The 21,344-nt window shown below is 38.0% G+C and overlaps 1 protein-coding gene across 1 annotated transcript; it reads right to left on the minus strand.

Annotated features, from left to right (window-relative positions):
• Positions 1 to 15,697: 15,697 nt before the first annotated feature.
• Positions 15,698 to 16,514, minus strand: LOC149158981 (histone-lysine N-methyltransferase ATXR2-like). Its single transcript, XM_089434144.1, has 2 exons — positions 16,042 to 16,514; positions 15,698 to 15,917 (listed from the first exon to the last, which is right to left on the minus strand). The coding sequence occupies exons 1-2, from the start codon at positions 16,512 to 16,514 to the stop codon at positions 15,698 to 15,700; spliced, it is 693 nt and encodes a 230-aa protein (XP_089290270.1).
• Positions 16,515 to 21,344: the final 4,830 nt, after the last annotated feature.

A 21,344-nucleotide genomic window follows, 5' to 3' on the forward strand; every position in this document is an offset into this window, starting at 1 on the left:
AAATTGATTGCATTAATATCATGGCATGTAAAGTTTTGCTTACTAGTCATATTGACAACCTACTCCTTAGCCCATCACTTTAATAAATAAATAATGGAATTCCATTTAATTTAATTTGGAAGGATGTATTGGAAAAATTACAAGTACTGAAGTGCTTTTCTTAATCTTTAGTGGGCAGTCATAAAAACAAAACTCATGATTGCATCAAAAAGTTGCAAAGGATGTATACTACATATATTTTTAAATTTCTATGGTTACTTATTGACATATATAACTAGTTCTCCCAGTGCGTTGTCAATTGTTGTGGCATGATAACAACCCCCTGTTTATGTATTTATAAAAATAAAGAATAAAGAAAGAAATTATTTTAACGTCCACGAGGCTAAAGATAGCCTATGGGACAGATTTCTTCTTCATTTGCTTGATGTATTTGGCCCTTTTTCTGTGAAGCTTCACAATAAATGTTCCCAGCTTCTCGATAAACCCCTTGCTAAATAGATTATCCCAAGATCTCGCTGCCAGCATATCTGCATAACTTTCCCTGTTGTCTTTGAAGGCCTCACATTCTAAAATGAAATGTTTTTCTGTTTCCACTTTTCCGAACAAAAAATGCATACCCTTTCCTCCCACACTTCCTTTGGCCTTTTCTAGCGCCCTGTTTCACAACGGAGTTGATGAGAATTAGTCCTTAACTGAGCAATAAGAATTTTGGCTCTCCAAGAGATATTGGCCTCTATGTATGCTTTTGGTTGATGATTATGAGTGGGATTAAACACTTCAATATAGTAATTTTTCTTTCTTCCTAGAGCCTTATCCCAAGTACGTTTTTGGAACTTTTCCATAACAAAAGCTTTTATCTCTTTGTTGTTTATGGGACACGCGTTCAAACAAATACCCCATTTACTAAACCATTTGTTATTTTCCTACATCCAAGTTTTTTTGCTCTTGCACAATTTATCATTAAAGACAACCTTAGGCCATCTACCATCTTCCATTTGCTCAACTTTTTTTAAATACCTTATGACTCGCAGCAATTGCTCCAATAGGAGCAGTCCCTGTTTCACTTAACAATATATCATAAGGAACTGCACTTTTCATCTTAAATTTGTTTGTAATCAAAAGCTTCTGAATTTTCTCAATTTGTCTCCACTGCATGTCGGAGGTACTGCTAGCCCACAGTTCACAACCATAGAGAATCATCGGAATCACTAGAAGCCCAAAAATAGTTTGAGTGGTCTTCCAGTCCCATAACTTTGCCTCTCTACACCTATTTTGAAAAGCATAAAATGCTTTCCAACCCCCCAAAGTTCTTTTCTTTCTACAACCATTCCAGCTTAGATTTTTGTTAAAGTCAATCTCGAGGTATTTGTAATCCGCAACTTCTGCCAGAATGTTGCCTTCAAAGTAGAACTGATGCTTGTTATGTTTTCTTTTCTTAGAGAAGACCACTACTTTTGTTTTGTTGATATTGACTTGCATCCCCACACTTCTACAAAAATGCTCAAGGGATAGTAAGTGCTCTTGCAAACCAAGAGCCGATTTAGCAATCAGAATAAGGTCATCTGCATACAAAAGAAGCCTTATAACAAACTTGCACAAATAGATACCATCACCCCCTTGCGAATTTAACCACTCCTCAAGCTTGTCGATATATAAACCAAAAAGGGTAGGAGACAGTGGGAAACCTTGCTTGACCCCGATATCACTTCTAAAACTTTCAGAAATGCCTGCTGAAGTTCTAATTTTGACTTTCACATCTTCATACAACCTATGCACAGCTACTCTCAAATGTTTAGGAACCCCAAGTTCCTCCATTCTCTGCCAAAGTTTATCCCTAGGAACCGAGTCAAACGCTTTTCTAAAATCAACAAAGCAACAAAAGACTTCTTCCTTTTTCTCCCAAACTTTTTCAATGATGTGCCTTAAAGTTATGCAATGATCAACTATGGAATATTTAGGTCTAAAACCTGCTTGCCATTTAGCACGCTTATCTCTTTCTTCTACCCACTTGCTAATTTTGTTTTCTAGCATGCTTCCAAATAGCTTTGCAAACAAAGGGTTTATCATGATGGTCCTATAATTGGAGGGATTATTGATGTCACCGCTCTTGAAAAGAGGTATTTCCAGACTAGTTGACCAATCTGTGGGGAGCCCTTGTTGTATGATGTTGTTGAAGATTTTTTTAATGTGAGGTGCAAGAATCTTTGAGCCCCTTATCCTTTAAAAAATATTCTTGTCATACTAATTGTTTTAGAGCTACTTACTTTAGAGTCAAAACCTTTATAATAGTTTGTTTTCCTTTGTATATATATAATAATAAGCCTTAATAAACCTTATATATAAACCACACCTTCATTATGATGTCATGATATCCTCATGTCCCTAGGTGTATCCATTACCTACATTGCAAAATTATCAACAGTTGAGCAACTGGGGAACTACGTAGCCAACTATTAATTGTGAAAACCTTTCCGTCAGTTGATGGCCTTATTGTTGTCGCATCACTAGGGCCCTAGGTGAACTCATTCAAACTGGCTTTGAAAAATTATTTGGGACCACATTTCCAAGGCTACGAAGTCCTCCATCAACTACATGTGACCTTCCTTGTTAGTAAATGGCAATATTTATGTCCCATCCTTAGCTCATTCTCCTCTTAACATTTGCTCCATTTAAAAGGTTTTGTCATGAATCACATTTGTTTGACGTTTATAGACTGCCACCTATTCCTAGCCTATAAACTACCATGTCCCTTTGGTCCCCAATCCATTCTCATAATGGAACTTCACTCACAACCGACACCGCAAGGCCAGAGATTAGTTTAATCCTTGATTAAGGCAATGTTGTTTTTATTTTAAAAAATGATTATGGTTAATCTTTGTAGTTAAAATATGTGCTCGTGAAGCTTTTATTTGAATGCTATTATTTTCATTTTGTTAATGCCCCATGCCGAATCGAATTGTTTCACACACAATTGTTATTAAACTCATGCATGCACCTTTGGATTCATTAAAGCACACTTATTTCCCTTAGATATTAGTTAGTTTTCTCACTTATTGCTTCCATTCTACTTACATATCCTACATACATCTTCTTTAGTAGCTTGTAAAAAGGGGGAAAAGGCCAAGAAAAACACAAGTCTATGTAGAAGGAGGCCTAGACCCCTAAAACGGAGGATTTTAATGATAGGAACCCAAATGCAGGGATATTTTCTAATACTACATTCAAATTTAAAGCCAACACCTTATCTTGGCAGGGTTTGTACAATTTGTTTGAAGAAGAAGGCCAAGGTTAATCAGAAGAAGATCAGGATAAGGTCAGGGCAATTGATATCACCACGCACAACATAGCTAGTTCAACTCTTCATAAATATTGCCCAAAGCCAAAATTATTTCCTCCACCCATCATGCACAAAACCATCAATGGGTATGTCTGAATTTGGGCCACAATTTTATCAGACAACCTTTATAGGTAAATTGAGACCTATTAGAAAGCTAGGTTTGACTTAGGGAAGCCTCCTTTCAACATGTATGCTTATATCTTGGATGCCATTTGTTTTTCCTCTCCCTTTCCCAGCTAGGTTTGCGTTGGACCAAGGAGACTTAAGAGCCCATCCATATTTATCACTCAATGTTTTCGGATGATAGTGTAGAAGACATTTTCTATCTAATTTGTCAATTTGTAATGGTCATGTTGTATCAAAATTTCTTTAATACCTTGCCTCCTTGTTTTTCCCAAGAAGTGAAGCCGAGTATTGAGTAGGTTAGGGATTGGTGTGTTAAAGAGACATTCTCCCATATCCAGGTTTATGGTTCTCAAGCCCCTCCTCATTCCCTTCCCCTATACGTACTAGATAAGCTGGTTTGTAGGGAAGTAGCTTATCACACAATAGGGAAAGGCATTACTTGAGATTTATCTAAATCAAGCAAGAATATTTGGCCATTTTTTCCCTTGCAAGTTGCCCCCTATTATATTGCTAATGTTGTTCATGTAAGGAAGCCACATCCCTCATTTTCCTTAATTTGTCTTGTATTGATTTTAAATCACGTGATCCTTTGAATATTTTATCTAAGCATTGTGTACATGTTTACTTTATAAAGTATGTAGATGAGGACTCTCCTTTTGATGGCATCCTTAAAAGAGAATATACATATTCAATGGTACAATAGAGAAACAACTCCTTAGGAGTCAATGATTAAGTTTTTTAATTTTCAAAGAAACAAAAGAAGATGTAATTGTGATGTCATCCAACCATTTTTCAAAACCAAGGTGTACAATAGTTCTTACCTGAGGTTGGCAGTTCATATATTGTTTCAATCATTCAGCAAAATCCTAAGGAAATAGAGGTTCATGAAGCTTCACAGCAAGTATCTTCTAATACTAAGGAAACTAAAAAGGGAATACCAGTAATTGTTGAGTAGGTTAAAGAAGCCTTGATAGAAGAAGTACCGAAGAAAGCAATTGCCAACAAAGCCACTATTGTGGCTAAGCAGGTAAGATTATAGGAGTAATGACTCCAATTTTAAAAAGTGTTAGAGAAGGAAAAATAATTTCAACTTCAACAACAACAACCATTGTAGATAAATTCTCCTATCATCAACACTTTAGCAAGTCTAGGCATTTCCAGTATTGCCCCTTCATGAGTTTTGTCCAAAACTCCTCTCGCTGCAATTCTAGGCGAGATCCCTCAAGATACCATGACTATTTTTTCTCTGTCTTCATTTGAATTGGAATCACTGAACATTTCTCCAGTCCAAGAAAAACAACAATTGTCAAGGGGAAGCAAAGAAAAGGGAAATTATACCAACTAGAGGAACTCCCTGCCCTGCAAACCATAGCTTGGGATGCTTCTAAGCATAATGATGAATAACTGGCTATGGAATTGGCTAGTGCAATGGGTGATTTCACTACAACTAATTTGTGGTTTGTCAATATTTTGATGGAGATACTCAAATAAAAGAGTGAACAAATTGTTCACTTAGAGAAATAATTTAGCATAAAAGAGGACCTATTGCAAGAACAAGTGAGGCTAAAGGCCTCTAAGTATTAACAATGACAACAACAAAAACAACTAAAGAGTTAGATAGACAAGATGCAAAAGGAGTTTATAATTTCTGATAAGAGAAAGGATGCTCAGATCACTAAGTTATAGATGCAAATCAAGAGCTTGAGCGACAACTTAATAGATATTGAATTGTTTAAGAATGAAGTTCAACAAGCAAATGATCAACTCCTAAATGATTGAGTTAAATTTTGTGAACAATTAAGCTTGGTACAAAGTCATCAAGAAATAATTGATAAGCTCCTCGATGACATCACTAATAAATCACTGAAAATAAAGAGGTGAAGGAAAGTTTATTGCAATTGGTCTCCTGACAGGCTGCAATAGAGACATCAATATCAAAGATCCCAAAGGCATTAGAGGTTGAGGTAACAAGGAGCAAGATTTCCCTCAAGAGGTGGAAAAGGAATTTGCAACAATCCAAGGAATTGGTTAGAGAAATAGAGAAATCTTGCTCACAATTGATTGAATCATCAGTTCAAATTATTAAGGAAGTAGATATGCCAAACATTCCATTCTCCGGAGGTTCTAGAAAGGCGTATGTTTTCATTAGTGATGTGTCACAACCCTGGTTAAAAATCCATGTAAAAATATATAAGACCACGGTCATGGGACACGTATTCCAAGTTGAATGGAGGGTAAAACATCTTAGTGGTGTGTCACTTATGTTTATTATGGCTAAGAAAATTGGCAAAGGAAATGGCTAAGGATTGGAAACGCATGAGGCATTTATTGGCATTTTATTTATGAAAATAAAGGAAATTAGGAGAAAAGGAAGGTGAAAGGTCATAGGTTGCATGTGAGGAGGAAAATGAAGGAAAATAATGGAAAGTGAAGAAACTAGAGGCCTCGTTAATAAAAAGGCTTCTGAGGATCAGTGGGTAGGCTTGGTCAGTGTAATATTTTGACAGGTTTTGGTGGATATCTCTTCTATTCTCTCTCTCTCTCATACTCTTGGACACTTAGAGTTTCTTGGAGCACTCTTGGAGGAGTGTGGAATACTCAAAGTTTTGGAGCAAGAAGGCAAAGGAAGATCAAGAAAGTGCAAGAGGACATTGAGATCAGCAGCTACAATGGGTTTTTCTTGCAAGTATCAAGTTGCATGTATGTTTTCCTCACTAGTTTTGGCATGCATGGCACATACATGTGGTTTCCTGGTTATGATTTGTCATTGACATGGAGGATTACCTGGATTGATAGAGGCTTTGCCTAGCCTTGCCATTTCCTAGATAACCATGGTATTGTGGGTTTATTTTTTTGTTTTTCTGGTTGGTTCTCATGTTTCCTTTAGCTTGGGTTGAGTTATTAGTTCCTGGAGCCTTGGTTGGACAAACACTCTGGAAGCCCTGTAATAGCTTAGGTTGAGTTATTAGTCCTTGAGCCTTGGTTGGAAAAACAATTTGGAGCCCTGTATCAACATGGGTTGAGTTATTAGTCTTAGATCCTTGGTTGGAAAAACGCTCCAAAGCCCTTGGTGGGTTGAGTTACTAGTCTCGGAGCCTTGGTTGGACAAACGCTCTAGAGCCCGACAACAGTCGTGAGTTGAGTTACTAGTCCTGGAAGCTGGGTTGGAACAAACACTCTAGAGCCTTGGAAGGATTGGTTAGAGACCAATCTGGTGATGGTTTTTTGATGTTTGACCATGAGGTGGGATCATTGTTTGATGGGTTGAGGTGGATGGCCTCTAGAAGCCCTCGATGGTTTTGGATTGATGTGTTCTATCAGATCCCACATTTATGCTTGGAATATCGCACGGGGGTGAATGGTTGAAGAGATATTTGGCTCAACCAATGTACAGTTGGGTGGAACGTGGTAGTCCCATACTGGGTTGGCTTTTGCATCATTAATATGAGGTTATTTCTCCTTGTTATCTTATGGGTATTATACTGGTTTAGATGTGAATTATATGGTTGTTTTTTCCTTGGTATTTCTATTGTTATCATGTTGGTTATGAATATGTATTATGGCAGTGGCTATTTATGGATCCCATCATTTTTTTACTTGTATATGAATGAACAATGTATCTATGGCTTAATGGATGAAATTCTAGCTAAAGTGATAAGGAAACAAAGCCTCATATCAAATCTCAGATAAGTATGAGACCCCTATGCTTAGATATGTTGTTTAGAACTGTATAATGCATTAATGCCAAGTGTTTGACAAAATGTCAGGCCCGGTTGGGGATGGTCAGGCCTAGTCCTGGAGTTAGTTTTTGGTTTATCAATCTTTTCATCATGTGTTTAATGGATTCTGGAAGTTACAATAAGTTCTAGGCAGTGGAAGGAATTCTAGGCTTGAAAAGTGCCTTAAATTCCCCGGACTCTGGTACAGGTTTGCTGGAAATAGTCCATGGACACAAGCATGCAGGCTTGTGGGAGCGTCTAGAGCTCTAGTGTTATGGTGTGCTAGCCATTTCAGCACGTCGGCTGCTTGGGCAAACCCCCCAGCTTTGTAGTTGGCTTCGCCCCAACATTTAGCTCTATCTAAAATTATTGGTTGAGACAGAACAACTGCTTTTCATCATCGAGCTATCCATAGATAGTAGTCTTATATACGTCATAGTGATGGCCTTTGTTGCTAATGGTCTTTCCCCCTGCTGCTTTCGGTCAAAGGTCATATGGATGAGGCAGTATGTAAGAGTGTAAGTCTGGTCCCAAGGAGTAGTTTCCAGGGATGTGTACAAAGGAAATATGGAGGTGACTTCAGAGGTTCTAGAAGCAAGACAGCGAGAGAGAGCATAAGATGTTCCAAAAGGGCGACTACTTTCTCAAGAACTATTAGAGCTATTCCATTATTACTTCAAGATTCAAGTAATTAATCAGTTAGGGATGAGACCAACAACCATGTTTGATGCTAAGCATCCTTATTGTAATAAGGCCAATAGTTCCATTTTTTATTGATGTAAGATAAAGAAATGCTTGCCAATTTTGGAGGCTGAAAACCCCTTATTGGCCCAAGGAAAGTAAGTATTGGTCGCTAAAGTAGTAAAGCTAGCATGTTCTATGTTAGCCGAATTATGAGTTGAGAACATGCTCACTACACTCTAGGGAGTGGGAGCCCTCTATATAAGGCCCTCCTTGTCAAAGACTCAATGGGACTCAGGGGTTGGTTAGCAGAAAGGTTGGGATGGTTTCTAGGGGTCCTATTGTTGATGTTGAAGGTCTGTATGGTGTGTTTCCATTGGTTCCACTTCCTTAACGTGACTTAGGAGTTCAAATCATATCATAGTAACTTCTCGTCACATGTTTACCCCGGTTGGTCGATTACTTGGGTAGATGTGGGAGGAGGGTGTTACAGAGTGGTATTAGAGCATGGTTGACCCCTCAGATTGGATAGGCAGTGTGTTGGTCATGCATTCATGTTGGTTTCATATGTGTTACTTATGCCCGTATTCCATGTGCTTGTTGCATTTGCATGGTGTTGATCATCATTGTAGTGATGTTGCCATGTGAAGGTTGATGGTGTTGTTGTGGGATGTGTCGTCATGAGTGTATGGTTGTATATGCATTTACTAGGCATGTAGGTTTTTATATGTTGTTATGCATCTATTTCCATGGTGAAGTTTGTTTTTCATTAGGTCATTGTATGCAATTAGGTCATCATGATGTAGTTGTTATGTTATGATTCTAATGTGTTGCTTGAGATAGAGCAGGATATGTAGATCATCAAAGCGAGGTTGCAACACTAGACTTCGGGGTAAGAGCAGATCGTCATATAGGTTTGTATATTTTGCATGTAGGTATGTGGTTAATGGTTATTATAAGTATTAGGGCTGCCTATATTCTTTCCATTCTATTATTATGGTTACATGTATGATAGATGCAAGTTAATCAGTGTGGTCATATGCATATGTGTCAAATAGTCATGCATGGTAGTAACTTCTTGTTGTTTTATGTTATTTAACTTGATGATTATGTTATATGTTGTTGATGAGTATGTTATATGTTAGCTTGTTGTTGTTATATGTTAGTTAACTCGATGGTTAGGGTTATGACATACAGGTATGATTCGACATATTTTTTCTATTGCATTGTACTAATATAGACTGATTGTGCATATGTGATTGTTATGCATGAATGAAAAATTTTAATGAACTTATGATGTGAACATCTTAGCTAGTTATTGTTATGGATATAATAAGCTCATTTATGTTTAAGTTGATGTGTTGTGAAGTTATATCGTGCTAATCTAGATCGATTGTGTAGACAAGATAGCCTCCCCTGAGATACATTAAGGTATGAGTTTGCTTATGTCGTCTACCTGGTGCTTGAATGTTTGATTGTGTCATCTATTTGGTGTTTAAGCGTTTGGTGTATATTACGTTGTCTATGAATTTATGTCTATAAGATTGAAGGGAGGAATGATCTTGTTTTAAGATGGTTTTACTAACACATTATGGGCCGAGATAGCTAATATATACTTGAGTGCAAGTGGGTGCTAGTTGTAATATTATGATTAATGATTGTTATTTGATTATGACATGGTTGTTAGACATGGTGAATGTTGATTTCCAATTAATAGATATGTTGTCTTTATCTTTGGAACATGTGATCGATATTTATCAATAGTTGTAGGAAACATGCTTGGTATTAGTTTACATAACTAACAGTTGGGTGATGTGACAATACATAGTAAGACTCGATTGCAACAAGGTAAAAAGGTAAAAGAAAGGAATTAGGTGAGAATTCCTTTGGCTATGTTGAAAACGCAGCTCTAAATGAATGAGTGCCTTGCACAAATACAGGAAGTCTTCTTATATAACCTTAATCGTGTCTGACATTATGTGGATATGTGAACATGTACTTGACAGATATATTAGCTAGTCTCTAGTTATAGGTGGATCTGTCAAGGGAATTGGAATCCCTTCAGGAACTATATGTGCAGGTGTACAATGTGGCAACGCGCTTGGCACAACAAGGTAAGATAATTGGTATATTGTGATGTTTACCTATGCACTGACAGTTGTGTGCTTATGGCAGTATGATGCAGGGGATTGCATGGAAAAAGAGACTGCCATGAAATATTGAAGAAGGCCCAGGTTGAATTTACATTGGAGGCATTGGGAACCCATGCGATTGAGTCATAGTGTTTGTTGCTAGTCTTGTGCTTTGGTCTTTATGATTTGTTGTGCTTGATTGCATCTTGTTATGTCTGGTGCAAGGCCTTGCCACTTTGTTTGCAGTGTCGTATTGTTATTAGTTTTCATAGTTTTCTTCTTGTTTGTTTCTTGTCTTGCCTTTTACGTTTTGAAAGTCTTGGGAATTGGTTGGGAAAAAGGAAAGTTAATGGATCTTAGGGAGATCTGGATGAAACCTAGCAAGTAATGTAAGACTCAGATGAAGCTGGTGCATGTGTAATAGCAGTTGAAGGCAAGAGCATGACAACCAGTTGGATTGGTTGGGTCCATTGGTGTAAATGGATGATGGTAGGAAAATCATGAGAAAGGTAACAAGAAAGGTGAAGTAAATGGATCTGAGGCATCAAATGCCTTGTCTATGTTGGGAATGATTGTTCTCAATGTTGTGCATGGTGTGCACAGATAAAGGGAGTTCTCTTAACCTAGACCTTATTATATCTAGTAATTATGTTGTGATCATGATTATATTGATGCATATATGTGTATACATGTATGTATGTATGTATGTATGTCATGTCTGATAGGGTCATCATGTATCATGATTATTAATGTTAATATTTATATGTATACATGTATGTATGTATGTATGTATGTATATATGTCGTGTCTGACGGGGCCGTCATGGGTCATGGTTGTTTAATGCTAATGTTTATATGTATATATGTGTGTATGTATGTCGTTGTCTAACAAGATCATGATTGTTTTATGCTAATGTTTATGTATATGTATGTATGTATCCATGTATCTATGCCACTGTCCGACAGGGTTGTTAGGAATCGTTCTTATGGAGGAAAGATTGCTTATGCAGGTGAATGGCATGATGAGGTTCCTTGTCTTATGGGAATAAAGTGGGAAGAGTAGTCATGACGAATATTTAAGGTCAGTATCGCATGGATATGAATTGATATTGTATGCTTGTATTATACCTATGTTTATGTTATGACAAATAACGCTTAATGATAAATCAGCGGAATGAAAACAATGTGCTTTGTGACATGATAGGATAAGCATGGATGGAAGAGAGACACTGGAAGCAAGGTTGCTTGGTAGAGACAATGTGGTTTTGGATGTGTGGTACTACTGTTGTGCATACATTGTATATGTTGTACATGTTGCATCTGTGATGTTGTGTGCATGTGGTGTTGTGTATATATAGTGTGTGTACATGTTATTATTCAATGTTATGTATAGGGTGGTACAGATAGCATTGTGTGAATATTCCATATGCAATGTTGGGCATAGATGGTGCTAAGTACATGTTGGATATGCCACGTTGTGTGCATATGATGTTGTGCGCATGTTGGATATGCAGTGTTGTGTACAGATGATGCTATGTACATGTTGGATATGCAATTCTATATACATGTGCTATTGCGTGCATGTTGTACATGTGGTGCAATGTACATATGGTGTTGTGTGCATGTTGTACATGTGGTGCTATGTACATATGGTGTTGTGTCCATGATTGTACAAGTGTTGTTGTGAGCATGTGGTGTTGTGTACATGTTGTACATATGGTTTTTTGTGTAGGTGGTGTTGTACACATGTTGTGCATATGGTACTATGTACATGTCGTGCAAGTGGCATTGTGTAGATGTGGTATTATGTACATGTTGTACAGGTGGTACAATGTACATGTGGCGTTGTGTACACATTGTACAGGTGGTGTCGTGTACATGTGATGATGTGTACATGTTATGTAGGTGGTGATGAGTATAGGTGGTATTATGTACATGTTGTACATGTGATACTAGTGTACATGCAGTATTATGTGCATGTCGTACATGTTGTGTTGTGTACATGCGGTATTATGTATGTGCATGGTGTAGTTGTGTTATCATGACATATCTATTTGTTGTATTGTACTCTGTGTATGTCTATGTATTGTGTTGTACATCGGGTGTAGGTGTATGTATTGTGTGGTGTTGTACATCGAGTATAGATGTATTGTGTTGTGTTGTATGCCAGATGTAGGTACATGTATTTTGTGGCATTATACATCGGGTATAAATAGATGTATTGTGTTGTACATCAGGTGTAGGTGTATGTATGTGTTGTGTTGTACCCTAGGTGTACGTGTATGTGTGGTATATTAGGTGTAGGTTTATGTATTACATGGTGTTGTATGCCATGTGTGGTTGTATGTGTGTGATGCACATTATGTGTATGTGCACATGGTTGAGGAGAAGGCACTGGGTATTTTTCAAGTGTGGCAATTAATCTGGAGTACGTACGGAATAAAGACAAAGCTAGAAGCTGAGGATTGATTAAAGGAGAAGTATCAACATTTTATTTCATTTCTATTATGCATGTGATATATGATTCGTGTCTATACTAATTACATGTGATCTATGATTCTGGTTTATGATGATTGCATGTGATTGATGATTTTGATCTATGATGGTTGTGTTTTGAGCTAACCTGATGTGATATGTTTATACATTATGATTTGTTCAAAGATGTTAGTTTCACTTGTGATAGGAAATAAACACAATTGCAAGTGTACCTTATTGACGAGCTACCAATGAGGTATGATTTGAGTTTATTTCAATTTATTTTGAATATAATGGGAGTTATGTGCTTGGTACAGGAAAGCATGAGCATGCCCAGTTGGGTGGCTTAAATTGACTGCAAGAATTAGCAAATACAAAAGAAACTGGAAAATGCAACAATATGTTGGTAAAGAACTTCAGGAGCAGGGCCATTGTGGAACACTGGTACCCAATAGTGTCCATTGATTTCCATGAGCATGTTATGACTAGTATGATGGTTTTAAGGCAGAGATATGCCTTGGTTTTTGTATCTTCCGATGCAAGGAAGAATTGCCACTGTCCAAAAGGGTTGTTACGAATCGTTCTTATGGAGTAATGATTGCTTATGTAGGTGAACGGTATGATGAGACTCCTGGTCTTATGGGAATAAAGTGGGAAGAGTAGTCATGACAAATATTTGAGGTCAGTATCACGTGGATATGAATTGATATTGTATGATTGTATTATACCTATGTTTATGTTATGACAGATAACGTTGAAGGATACATCAACGAAATGAAAACAATGTGCTTTGCGACATGTTAGGATAAGCATGGAGGAAGAGAGACACTGAAAGCAAGGTTGCTTGGTAGAGACAGTGTGGTTTTTGATGTGTGGTACTATTGTTGTACATGTTGCATATGTGATGTTGTGCACATTTGGTGTTGTGTATATATAGTGTGTGTACATGTTATTATGCAATGTTATGTATAGGGTGGTACAAATAGTGTTGTGTGAATATTGCATATATAGTGTTGGGCATAGATGGTGCTATGTACATGTTGGATATGCCATGTTGTGTGCATATGGTGTTGTGCGCATGTTAGATATGCAGTGTTGTGTACAGATGATGCTATCTACATGTTGGATATGCAATGTTGTATACATGTGGTGTTGTGTGCATGTTGTACATGTGGTGCTATGTACATATGGTGTTGTGTGCATGATTGTACAAGTGGTGTTGTGTACATGTTATACATATCGGTTTGTTTGCACATGGTGTTGTGCATATGGTATTGTGTACATGTCGTGCAAGTGGCGTTGTGTACATGTGGTATTATGTACATGTTGTACAGGTGGTACAATGTACATGTGGGGTTGTGTACATGTTGTACAGGTCGTGTCGTGTACATGTGATGATGTGTACACATTATGTAGGTGGTGTTGTGTATAGGTGGTATTATGTACACGTTGTACATGCGATACTGGTGTACATGCAGTAATTAGGTGCATGTTGTAAATGTTGTGTTGTGTACATGCGGTATTATGTATGTGCATGGTGTAGTCGTGGTATCATGAGATTTGTATTCGTTGTGTTGTACTATGTGTACGTATATTTATTGTGTTGTACATCGAGTGTAGGTGTATGTATTGTGTGGTGTTGTACATCGGGTATAAATGTATTGTGTTGTGTTGTATGCCAGGTGTAGGTACATGTATTGTGTGGCATTGTACATCAGGTATAGATGGATGTATTTTGTTGTACATCGGGTTTAAGTGTATGTATGTGTTGTGTTGTACCCTGGGTGTAGGTGTATGTGTGGTGTTAGCGCTTGAGATTTCACCTCAGGCTGAAAAGGTAAACCTTCAAGGCTACATCAAACCATTTCACCTCGTAGCTAGCCCTACGAGGTATGAGAAGGCTCTCTCGGGTCAGATTCGATAGATCTTTCAATATGATTAAGCTGACCAATGAAGAATAAGGATTTTAGGCTAGTAAATTGATAGGGGGTTTGATTTAATGATTTTTGGTTTTTTGATGGAATGACGGGGCTTTTCTGGGCTGCATGGGGAAAATCACAGCTTCAAACAGAGAAATATAATGACTACACAGGTATCAACTGAGGCAAGGTAGGCATGCAATTTAACACCAAATCTGGTTTCAAACGGGATGGCAAGACTGGTGAGGAGTTAAGGAGGGCAGACAATAACTCTGAATCCTCCTTAAACAGCAGAAAACATCGAATGCGAACAAACTTATAGGAGGAGCATATAATATTATGAATTCCTACCTAATCACTTCATTTGTTCAGCTTGAAAGGGTCATGAAATGAAATGGAATATAACTGATTACATATGAGACAAAGGGAAAAACTTATGCTAAATCAACATACCACATGAATCTCAGCAAACAGAGCTGTGAAATTCCATTAAATTCTCTGCAGAAAACTGTACATTACAAAGCTCTCTGCTTCTCCAGCAGCTCCCAGCGCTCAGAAAAAACTCTACTCTCTTCACTCACTCTCAAAAAAAAAAACTCCTTTACAAATGAATTTTTAATACATTAAATAAAAAAGCTGCCCAAAACAGGGGCGCTGTTTCACCTGCAGCCATGAAGATAGAAAAGAATCTTTGATCTGCTCTAAAGATGGAAAAGACTCCCATTATTCCAGGTCGAGGACTTCTAATGACACATGAAAATTAAAACCAATCCTGGAGCGTAGACTAGCTAAAAACAAAAATAGGCAATCGAATTTTTTAATGCCGCTTTACAGAAGAGGTCCCAATATGTGATGCTAAAATATAGTTTAAATTGCCACATATGTTCTTTGAATGAATCGCATGTCTACATGTTGCAACACCTGCCACTTCAGCATCTATTTCATAGTAATCTTTGATTGTGTTCCGTTAAATCTTTGCAGTGAGGCACGCGGCATTCAGATTCGTTGCAAGCCCGTTTTTCCAGCGATCAGCACAAGGATGACAGCTGACAAGTGCTAAGTGCTGAGCATGTAATGATCCACGTAAACTGCTCTTCCTCCACCAATGAGCTAGATCCCAGACTAAGCACACGAATACAAATCCAAAAATAGCTATTATTTTTTCTAGATTTCCAGTATGATTTCGTTCCTCAATCTTAAGGGAAAGGCGTTCTGACATTTCACTTAATGCTTGGCGCACTTAGAATGAAATACCGAGAAGCAAAACCAGAGATCCAAACATTAAAAACCCTCCCAATGCGAGCAAAACTTATGGCTTCTCAGTGTTTCCTCTTGCTAAATATTCCGATGCAGTCTTTATTCTGAGGATGATCATAGAAATCACCTGGGCAGCAACATGAAAAATGTCATTTGTTTCATCTGCATGCTGTTTAAAATTGCGTAGTTCATCTTTGCTTTTACAAAGAGAACCCTCCCGAGTGCAAAGTAATGAATGGACTGTTTCCCAAGCACGCTCAGCACAAGAAGTGCTGCAATAATATTCCTCAGAACATCCGCCAATACAATTTATGACAGTAGGCAATGGAAATCTCTCTGAATATGGCAATTTGAGCGTCCCATTAAGAAGAAACTCAACCACTTCTTCAGGAATACATGCTATCAGAACAAGAATCTTCAATGGTGTTATGATCAGCTAATCCGTCCCTATTCTCCTCCAGATTGGTCGACTTGGCCACAAGTTCCAACTGTGAACAGCATGTAGATTTTTCTGCCTCACATTCCTTAGCTCTATTTCGCATTGATTCTCCATGTAAGAATAGCCGCCTTCCAATTTGAAGTTCTATTGAGCCAATGAAACGGCAACAAAAGCTGCAAACAAAAGAATCGACCTTGTTAGAAAAATGTTGTGCCCCAACCAACATGTGATCTCGCAAAAGCAATTCATCCTCCTGAAAATCCTTATTTGCAAATATGCCTTTTCCCATATCTTTTGTTTGTTTAACCTTCAAGCAGGGACCATTGCCTGCCCCTGCAAACTTGCCATAGTATTTCATTGCAGCGCCTCTATTCAAAGCCACCAGAAGCTCCAAAGAATATATGTAAGCCTGTCTCGTACCAATCCTCATCATCGTCCTTCCTTTGATACGCACCCTTGTTTTTCTTGTTTTTGCAGAAAGAGGAGTGTGCATACTAAATCTACAATCTTAAATTTAATATCTCTTGCCGTCCATATACCTCTTTGATGCTCGCAGTTATGCCCAGTGGAACCTCAGCAAGGAACTTCAATCAACCAAAGGACTTTTTAAAAAAAAAGCATAGCAGCAGCTAACTACATCTGAAACTAAGGGAAAGATCCCTTGTCAAACGTTGGTAATATTTTTTCTGGAATATCACAATTCACATATAACATACACAGACAAACAGAAAGCTTTCGTTGCTATATTTATCATTTACTTTCATGTTCTTGATGACTGAATTGCTGGTAATTCCATGCCATAACTGTCTGGATTGTTTCCGAGGATCACAGCGCATATCCTCATAAGCAGCCTTCCGAGGTGATTCATACCTTTTCCTTCTAGACCACCTGCATCACTCTTCAACCCGTGTAACTGTGCATAGTCTCCAGTTAATGCTTGTAATCTAAATTAACCGAGACAGTTGCCTTGTGAAAAGCAAAATTATCACTAAAAATCCTAGCATAATCTCAGAGTTTGAACTCAAAATGTTCAGTGTTGCTGTGTTCGTATCTATCCACAGATAGGGATCCTCCATGTATTTTCTGTAAAGATTGGCACTGCTGAAGTTGCGTCTTCAATATTTCGTAACTAGCTCAAGAGACCGATATAACACTGATACCAAAGCAAACTTAATGGCCATCGGTGAAGAAACAAAGACAAAGCAGTACAGAAGATAGATGAAATCCTTGGTAGCAATAAGTGATTGGAGCCATAATTGAATAACTTGAAGATTCCATGCCCTTGGCCTCCCATTTATTAAATATATGGAATAAGAATAGGAGAATCCAGTGCCCACTAATGTAAAATGGTAAGCCCGATCCGAGAGACCCCAAGGAGAAAAAGGAAGCATCGCCATTATAGCCATGATCACCACCTGCAGAAGGCTTGCAGAACCTGATATTTTAAAGTTGTTACACTTTGATCCTGCTGTCTTGTAACTTTTGTCTAGGAGCATGAAGAGAATAGTTTCGATTTGTTGCTTGTGAGACTGCCTTCTTATTGCTAATGATATTCTGAATTGTGCTTGTGCAGGGATAGGGGCTTTGAAGTCGCTGCTAGTTTGAAGAGCTGAAGATAAACTACATAATCTGAAAAGCAACATTAATGATTTCTTCTTCAAAACCCTGTTTTGAAGAAGAATCAATCTCATGTTGAGACGGAGTCTAACATTGGCTCCAATGGGGATGGTAGCTCCTTGGAGGTGCCAAGAACCTCAGACCTCTGGGAGAGCAGACCAGTGCTTGCAACCATTGGGCGATGGAGTCATTATTTCGGCAAACAACACAAGACTTTGACTCATTTATTGAATGAAAAGTTGACTAAAAACTGACTGAAACTTGACTCAAACCAACTCGATGACAAACTGAAATAACTTGAAAAAACTCACTCAACAGACCAAACACAAATGACTCATGACTTGACTTAAAACAAAACTTACAAAGCTTATGAAGGGCAGCAGTCCATCAAGATTTGAAATCATGATGACAACCACCTGTGTTTCTTACAAGACAAAATACCATCAAACTATATCAAAATGCCAATGCAACCAATCAAGCAGATGCCTTCTTGATTGATTCTTCTTATCAGATCTTCTGGTCAGCATTACAAACCTATCCCTGGGCATCCAAAAACATAGCTGACCGTGATCTCCTTCATCACTGAACACTGCAATAAACACTATCACTGCTGGCTGCAACAAACTTGCTAGAGGATCGTGAAAAACATGAAGATTTACCATTGCCACCTCCTGCTGAAAGAACAAGGTATCCTTTGCTTCAAATTCTGATATGCTTTCATCATGTGCTTCGGAAAGAGTATGTTCCTGGTCCTCAAAAAATTCTGAACAAGTAGATGAGTAGATCTCCTCTTGAAATAACATTTCAAAACATGAAACATATGAAGAATAATCTGAAATGGAATCCTGAATGCTATGATCTTCTGTAGTCTGAATGTGTTGTAGGTCATTCTTAAACAAAAAACAATCCTCAAGATAATCAAACATGACAGCCTTATCTTTTTGCTGATCTACAAAACTGAGTACAAGACAGTCATCATTTGCAAAAGAGGAAGAAGTTTCACCAACACTTTCCTGACTATGTGTGCATTGCAAATCTGTTGTTGTAGCATGACCTTTCAAAAGCTGATCTATCTCCTCTTCAGACAAAGGAGACAATGGCTTTTGTTTCCCTTTGCTCAAACAAGTCTTGTCTTCTTGAAATAACATTTCAAAACATGAAAAATCTGAATGACAGTCCTGATCTTCTGAAACTTGGAAACATTGTTGATCATCTTCATATGACATGGCAATCAAACTATCCAAAGTATGATTGAAAGAAGAGTTTTCACTTACTTGAACAAAGATCTCATCTTGTTTTTCATGAGCTGGCTGAATTACCTCCTCACAAAGGCTTTGGTCAATAGCTTTGTCTTCTTTATTCCGGATGACCTCAACAACAAAACTTTCCGGATTCAACACAAGGTATGCTTGGTTATCACAATCTGAATCCAGAACTGAAGTAGCTGTCCCACATTCTCCAATATGCATGTTGTCCTCTTCCGTGAGCAGATCTGAAACAAGCTCTTCTCTTTCATCATTTTCATCCATATGGCCATTTTCAACCTGCTGATCTTGACAAGTATCTAAGATTTCTGTGTGCTGCTGAAACGGATTTTCATACAAGGCTTCCATGATCTCTTCATCCATGAAATTGTCATCTTCATAAAACTTTTCAAGGCTTTCAATAAAATTATGTGCATGCTTGCAACAGTCTTGAACTAAATTTAATGATGGATAAGAGTCCTTATATCGCTCAATGAACATAACATGAAAATCCTTTAAACAATAAATACAAGCAGGCGGCAAACTTTCATACCATGATTGGGCTTTACCTTCCAGAGTGGCCAAGAATATCTTCATCAAGCAATCTTCAGGAAAATCGATCTTGAATTTGCGAATATGCATATGAAATCTTACCAGATGTAGAGCAGCATCCTTCTTACCATCATCATTAAATATAGGCAAATTCCTTGACCAATCTACCTTCGGAATTTTATTCGGAAAACCTGGAATGTGATCTCGGCTCAATGGAGCATATCTTCTTGCAATCTGATCCATCTTGAAAATCTCAAAGCCACTGATCTATCTGCAGTGAAGTCACCATGAAGCATAGGTTGCTGGATTCTTCAGTGAAAGGAGTCGCCAAGTGAATGATTTCAGCCTTTCAAGTGTCTGATCGTTGTCCACTATCAACAATCAGATCTGAACTTGATATATGTACTGGGGTAAAGTGTCAATGAAGTGAGGGTTTCAAAAGCTCACGGAGATTGACTGAAGCAGCGTTTATCTACTAACGCTGATGTAAAACAAGAGCGTTTTCGAAGGCTTCTGGCGTAACTTCAGGCTCCATCTAAGACTTATGAAACAAACACATCAACCCACAAACAAGTTTGTTCTCCCCAGTATGGTCGCCAATATGTTAGCGCTTGAGATTTCACCTCAGGCTGAAAAGGTAAACCTTCAAGGCTACATCAAACCATTTCACCTCGTAGCTAGCCCTACGAGGTATGAGAAGGCTCTCTCGGGTCAGATTCGATAGATCTTTCAATATGATTAAGCTGACCAATGAAGAATAAGGATTTTAGGCTAGTAAATTGATAGGGGGTTTGATTTAATGATTTTTGGTTTTTTGATGGAATGACGGGGCTTTTCTGGGCTGCATGGGGAAAATCACAGCTTCAAACAGAGAAATATAATGACTACACAGGTATCAACTGAGGCAAGGTAGGCATGCAATTTAACACCAAATCTGGTTTCAAACGGGATGGCAAGACTGGTGAGGAGTTAAGGAGGGCAGACAATAACTCTGAATCCTCCTTAAACAGCAGAAAACATCGAATGCGAACAAACTTATAGGAGGAGCATATAATATTATGAATTCCTACCTAATCACTTCATTTGTTCAGCTTGAAAGGGTCATGAAATGAAATGGAATATAACTGATTACATATGAGACAAAGGGAAAAACTTATGCTAAATCAACATACCACATGAATCTCAGCAAACAGAGCTGTGAAATTCCATTAAATTCTCTGCAGAAAACTGTACATTACAAAGCTCTCTGCTTCTCCAGCAGCTCCCAGCGCTCAGAAAAAACTCTACTCTCTTCACTCACTCTCAAAAAAAAAAACTCCTTTACAAATGAATTTTTAATACATTAAATAAAAAAGCTGCCCAAAACAGGGGCGCTGTTTCACCTGCAGCCATGAAGATAGAAAAGAATCTTTGATCTGCTCTAAAGATGGAAAAGACTCCCATTATTCCAGGTCGAGGACTTCTAATGACACATGAAAATTAAAACCAATCCTGGAGCGTAGACTAGCTAAAAACAAAAATAGGCAATCGAATTTTTTAATGCCGCTTTACAGAAGAGGTCCCAATATGTGATGCTAAAATATAGTTTAAATTGCCACATATGTTCTTTGAATGAATCGCATGTCTACATGTTGCAACACCTGCCACTTCAGCATCTGTTTCATAGTAATCTTTGATTGTGTTCCGTTAAATCTTTGCAGTGAGGCACGCGGCATTCAGATTCGTTGCAAGCCCGTTTTTCCAGCGATCAGCACAAGGATGACAGCTGACAAGTGCTAAGTGCTGAGCATGTAATGATCCACGTAAACTGCTCTTCCTCCACCAATGAGCTAGATCCCAGACTAAGC

This window comes from Pinus tabuliformis, chromosome 5_2, assembly GCF_031772625.1.
Source record: "Pinus tabuliformis cultivar Carrire ecotype Pingquan chromosome 5_2, CPIR1, whole genome shotgun sequence".
Classification (NCBI taxonomy): Eukaryota; Viridiplantae; Streptophyta; class Pinopsida; order Pinales; family Pinaceae; genus Pinus; species Pinus tabuliformis.

What these genes read in the sequence shown, in the direction of transcription:
- LOC149158981 (XM_089434144.1), bottom strand. Translation starts at nt 16,514, where the DNA reads ATGAGGATTGGTACGAGACAGGCTTACATATATTCTTTGGAGCTTCTG. An exon ending in GATTCTTGTTCTGATAGCAT is followed by an intron (nt 15,918 to 16,041) that starts GTATTCCTGAAG and finishes ATATTATTGCAG; the next exon opens with CACTTCTTGTGCTGAGCGTG.